A 5,835-nucleotide genomic window follows, 5' to 3' on the forward strand; every position below is an offset into this window, starting at 1 on the left:
CTGCCTTTACCTGGGGGTGAAAAAGCAGCGGGGAGGGTCGCAGGTACTTCTCCTTTAGGGCACCCACAGGGTCTGTCACCTTCCGCTTCTCCACCCTGCTGGACAACAACACAGAGGGTTACATACCTTACAGGGCTACAGGCAGCAAAGACACAGCCAAACCATTTGCAGAGGTGTTTAAATTATATATAGGAGGTTATTCTACTGACACAAAAGTCTTTCTTCCCCTTCCACTGGATACTACAAACTATGACCCACATTACCCCACAAAAGACACTGGAAATGATATGAAAACACACCCCCCCTTTGGGCAATACTGTTTTAGCCATCAGACTGACAATTAAGAAAACATTTTGATCTTTCTGTGTGAGAACTAATGCCTCAGCTATTGCAGTTTATAAGCCTCTGCTGTTGTGAAATGTCATGAAAAAAATTACACTTACAGCAAAAGCACTGTTTGAGCGGGAGAAGCTCTAGAGTCCACGGCTCTAGAGTCCATCCAGTCACTGGATGGAAAAAACCTGTCTTTGAGAGTTTGTCTTTATCTTAAGAGTTAACACTGAGCCAGACTTTGCAGTCCCAAGTGTGCTAGAATCATTAGGTGTTTCATATTTATTTTCTCCCTCGCAGCTGAGATATAATTTGCATTGAGTTTCTTTGGCAAGCTTATGTGGACAACAATTTTAAAAGTCAGGAACTGGTGGGAGATTTTTGAAGTGACTTAGGAACATCTTCTGATGTCACTTTGCTCCATTCAAATACTCCACACTTAAGCATCTTACTATGCAGAAGTGATCCTAAAGTTAGGCTCCTGTTTTTGAACACACTGGTTTTCACAAAATATTCTACTTGCAGGGAACCCGTGGTGTGGAATCACCAAAAAAGAGAAACTGAAATGTCCTCTATGGGAAAAAAAGTGTTATGAAAGTAACTCCAATAAACACAGCTGCATCTTTAAATTATTGGAACAGAGTCCACCTCAGCTAAACCAGCAGAAATCCAATAGTAAGAGTAATTTTAACTACATTAGTCCAGCATAAATGAGAGCAAATTATTTTGCTGCATTTCAGCTGATTGGTGTGTGGATCAAATTACCAAAGAGTTTAAAAGAAGAGTCATGCAGAGTGCTATTTAGTGAACTGTATTTAATCTGCATTTAATTTTTCTGAGGTAGAAGAAAAGAGAAGAGCTGGATTTGAAATGCAGTCAGAACCACTGTGCTTTGGAAGGTACGTAATTTTAGGGAGTTTTCAGAAAAACAACAATCTGTAAAACAATACGTAAAAAGTTTCTCCCTGACACAAGGTAAAAGAGTAAATGGCAGCGATTACCACCCCGACCAGCAAAGCTTCACCCTCCGTGACGCGCTGGAACCGCTGCCATGCCCAGGGGACTGACTGCCCTGGAGAGACAGTCCCACCTGCCTCACAGCCCAAAGCTTTACACCCAGCTCCACCACCTCCCAGTGCTGGGGAACCAGGACACAGCAAACGTCCAAACTTCCTCGTCAGAGCTGAACTCCGCAGCGACCAGAGGATTAAGCTGATCTCAGCCCAGTGCCTGAGAACGTCACCTTCACAAGGCTGAGCTAAAAACTGCGCTGATTTCAGCCTGTCTGGCTGCATTAAATTATATCACCAGGAGAAAATGTCAAGGATTTAAGTGGCCTTTGGGAGAAAAATGAAGGAGGCAAATGATGTGATAGAGACTGATAAAGAGAAGTTTAGAAACAAAATATTTCCATGTTTTTTAAGCTGGGACTTGGAAGCTCTGCTGTTTGGCTCATTACATCAGAAGTCTGACTTGTAAGCAGCTCCACCACTGACTTTCTGTTTTAATATATTACTAAAACTATATGCATCCCATGGAATGCAACAAATGATGCCCTCATCCTTCACTTCCATCTGTCTGCTCGACCTTTCCGGTTTTCCCGAGCCTGCTATTTTAATTGGCAATGGCTTTTTCAACCCATGTTATTTTAACATTCCTACTGAGAATGCCCAGAGGTGGCAGGATCCTAAGCTAACTCAAAGATTTTCCCTTTCTATCCCATCTATTTATTTTTTTCCAGAAGTAAATGCCGGACTATTTACATCATTCCTTGTTTTTCCAGGAAGAGATGACCACGGTGGGTCCCAGACAGAACACGACACGTCCCAGGTTGTGATGTAGCCGTTTCCATCACAGATGGTGAGCATGTAAGCAAGCAACGCAGCGTCAACCCCGAGCGTGCTGGCGAAGCGAGAGACGCTTTCTTAACAGCAAGCACCCAGGGCTCACTAATCCTCATCTCAGCTGACAGTTCTTTGGCCTGCCTAGACATTGACATCATTTTTTCCCACAGTTATCAGCCGTACAATAGCAGCAAGGCAGTGACATAGGTGCTGTTCTCCTGGTCTGCTTTTCCAGGCGGGAGGCAAGGCCACGCCGCCCGTCGTTGCTCGCAGCCCTTTGAACACTCACGCCAACCACCCCGGTGCCGACATAATCGCTCTGCGGTGACTGTGAGTCTTCCCAGCGCTGAGGAAACACCAGCTTCTGCAGCACATCCATGAACCTTCCAGCAGGCTGGATCCCAGCGAGGCTCACCCACTGCACACTGCCCACGTGTAGCTCAATAACGCAAGAACAAACCACTCACTCCCACACTGGCTGCTCAATCAGACCCTTCATCCAGGAGCCAAACCCATGCACCAAAATGGATGCTGTGAAGCATCTTGTCCTAAGGGAGAATTAATTGCCATGATAATGTCTAAATCAAACTAGTTTGGGATAATCTCTTTTCACTGGACTTTGCTAAAACCAAGCAACAGTGTTTGCTACGTGATAAATACCTCTCATCTGTGGCATGAAGACAACAGGGGCAGTGCCACTGCCCCAGACTGCAGTGGGGGTACTGCAAACTTACTGGTGCCCTCACCATAAACCTTTAAACAGTTCTCCTTTAGAAAGAGGTTTTATAAAAAGCTCTAAACCAACAAAAGACTCAAGTCTTCCTTTTGCATCTTCTGAATTCATTCCTTCTGGAAGTTTAACTGGCATTTGAGTAACTTCATCCAGTCTGCTCTACACATGCCTTCCATGTTCAGCTTATTCTAGGCACGACATAACGCATTGGGCCTCCTCAATAAACACCCATTTCAAGAGAAACTAGAAAACCCTTGTTATCTTCTCAAAAAAGGTAAGTCTGCAAGAAATGTAGCTGGGAGAGATCCGGGTAACACCACGCTACCATGTATTTACACAGTACTTGTTACTCCAGACTTACAAATGTTTCAAAAGGCTGGGTCCACAACAGCAGTTCCTATGAACTGAAAAACTTTAAGGAAAGGAATTAGAAAGAAAAGGGGGGTGGGGAGGTAGAAAGGTGAAGTGGCTCACAAAGGGCCATCATGTAAGTCAGTGGGAGAGCTGCATTTCCAGGCTCCCAGGGCTCCTGACTCATTCCCAAGCCATGAGAGCCCGGGCTCCGAGGCATCTGAACTCTGCATTCTTATCGAATCAAACCTCTGGAATTTCCCCAGCAGAAGTGCCATCTTAGCGTTGGCTCGTGGGAGAGTCCTTAAATAGGTCAAGTTTCTTCTTTATCAAAATAAGGATGTGTTCTTTAGACACATTGATTACGAGTACTCCTTTCAATTATTCAGCCCTTTTGATTGAGAAAATTCAACGTGCTGTGACAAAGGAGAGAGAAGCACAATCAACTGCAGCAGACTCACTGCTCTTTCTAAACAACCTACACCCCGATCTGCCCCGAGTTGTGATGTCAGCTAGAAAACGAGCTCGTTAGAGGAAACGCTTAAGGCAGGGTATGTTAATACCTGTATATGGGGTCCATGAAAAAGGGCGATGGCTTAGCGTAGTGCAGGGACGGCTGCTGAGGCAGCTGAGACTGGGAAATCTTGGGTAAGACTTCACTTGCCATTAGCTTCCTTTCCCCGTAGATGTGGTTTTTCCGTGGCTCTCTTCCCCCGTTCTGACTGGCTCGGATGCGGTTGCCGATGCTCAGATCCAGTGGCTGTTCTTCCCCTGAGGATGGGGCGGGCAGGACTTTAGGCGGCGGCAAGATTGGCTTAATCTCTTTTGGCTTTGTGGTGAGATCGAAGGGTGACTCTGAGCTGGTGCTGCCTACTTTGTGGAGGTCCCTGGGTGACTTTGGTTCTGCCTTGACCAGCAAGTTGTGATTGAGGGTCCGCTCTGTAAAAGGATAGAGTGAATGGGGGAAATTGGGGAGGAACTGGAAAGGGAACATGGAATGATACGGGAGTGAACCCATCTTTTTCTCCTGCATCCCCATAAAGCCAGGCCCAAAATACTTCTCTGCGATGGAGGCGATAGCTTTAATCGAGTCATTAGCTGCTCCCGTGGTAGGGAGCAGGTGCTCTTCGGGGGGAGGAAAGAAGGAATGCTGAGAATAGAAGAGAGGGATCTCACTCGTGTTGTTGGTAGAACTTGCAGACACAGAGCTGCTGACAAAATCTGGCTTGCTCTCAATCTGTTTGCTCTTTTCTTTTGTTTTGTCCCTGTCACTCTCTGCATCACTGTCCAGGTCAGAGCCGGTGCCAGTAGTGGTGTCCAGATCTGTGCCTGTGGTTGTATTGACATCCTCAAAGTCACTGCCATCGGACATGTCACTGTTCCTGGCTTTTAGCTTCTCCAGGTAGGAGTTTTCCAGGCTGCTTTCACATTTCTCCTCTCCTGAAGTGGCTTGGTTGCTGTTGCTCACTGCAGAGATCAGAGGAAGTGCTGGGTTCCCAAGGGGGCTGGGAAGCTTTGCGTCTTGAGTGTGGTTGAGGGGACTTTTGAGCAGTTGTGTGGGTGGTAACAAGGGGGGCCTGGGGTAGAGAGACGGTGGGAAAATCCCTGGGAATCCCGGAGTGAGGGCAGGAAACGCAGGGGGGGCAGGTGAGAATGGGAGACCCCCCGGGTGCGGGCGGGATGGAAAATAATCATTAAATCCCAGGCTGGCATGATTGAGGTTGGGAGAGGGCTTGGATTTGTCCATCATGGAAGTGGGCGTCAGGGGAAGGCCAGGGGCAAAAATGCCCCCTGGGGTGTAATGGTTCTTGCCCTCGCAGAAGCGGCGGTGTTTGTTGAGGGAGGAGGTAGTGCTGAACATCTGGCCGCAGTCCTTGCACTTGATCTGGGTGCGACAGTCTGCGTGCATCCGCTTGTGACGACAGAGGTTGGAGAACTGCGTGTAGGATTTGTGACAGACCTCACCTAAAGCATCAACAGAAACCAACAGCAAAAGTGATATGAAATTAACAGGAAATGGTAGGGAATTTATCAGGAGCATCCCCAGTGTCCCACACCCCTTCCACCCTGCCCGAGTCCCCTTTCACAGAATCCAGAATTGCCTTGATTCCGCTTGTGACGACAGAGGTTGGAGAACTGCGTGTAGGATTTGTGACAGACCTCACCTAAAGCATCAACAGAAACCAACAGCAAAAGTGATATGAAATTAACAGGAAATGGTAGGGAATTTATCAGGAGCATCCCCAGTGTCCCACACCCCTTCCACCCTGCCCGAGTCCCCTTTCACAGAATCCAGAATTGCCTTGATTGGAAAAGCCCTTTAAGCTCATCAAGTCCAACCACGAACCCAACACTGACCAGTCCCCGACTAACCCATGTCCCTCAGCACTATGTCTACACGACTCTTCAATCCCTCCAGGGATGGGGACTCCACCACTGCCCTGGGCAACCCCTTCTAATGTCTGATAAAAGACATTTCCCTAAAGACAGGAGAGAAGAGGTAAAAAGCAGACTAGAGCTACATGCTGGACTGGATCCCCAGAAACTTGGCTCCACATTTCTCCTGCTAGGGCTTCC

General features: G+C 47.3%; 1 protein-coding gene across 1 annotated transcript in view; it reads right to left on the reverse strand.

Annotated features, from left to right (window-relative positions):
* The window catches only part of PRDM16 (PR/SET domain 16), a gene marked incomplete at its 5' end in the record, with an annotated part of 27,932 nt that overhangs the window by 18,306 nt on the left and 3,791 nt on the right, over nucleotides 1-5,835 (reverse strand). Inside the window, 2 exons of the mRNA XM_010166083.1 lie at nucleotides 11-95; nucleotides 3,822-5,223. Of these exons, the coding sequence (XP_010164385.1) occupies nucleotides 11-95; nucleotides 3,822-5,223 (1,487 nt within the window). The remainder of the gene's footprint in view (nucleotides 1-10; nucleotides 96-3,821; nucleotides 5,224-5,835) is intronic.

This window comes from Antrostomus carolinensis, unplaced genomic scaffold, assembly GCF_000700745.2.
Source record: "Antrostomus carolinensis isolate BGI_N321 unplaced genomic scaffold, ASM70074v2 scaffold34324, whole genome shotgun sequence".
NCBI lineage: Eukaryota > Metazoa > Chordata > Aves > Caprimulgiformes > Caprimulgidae > Antrostomus > Antrostomus carolinensis.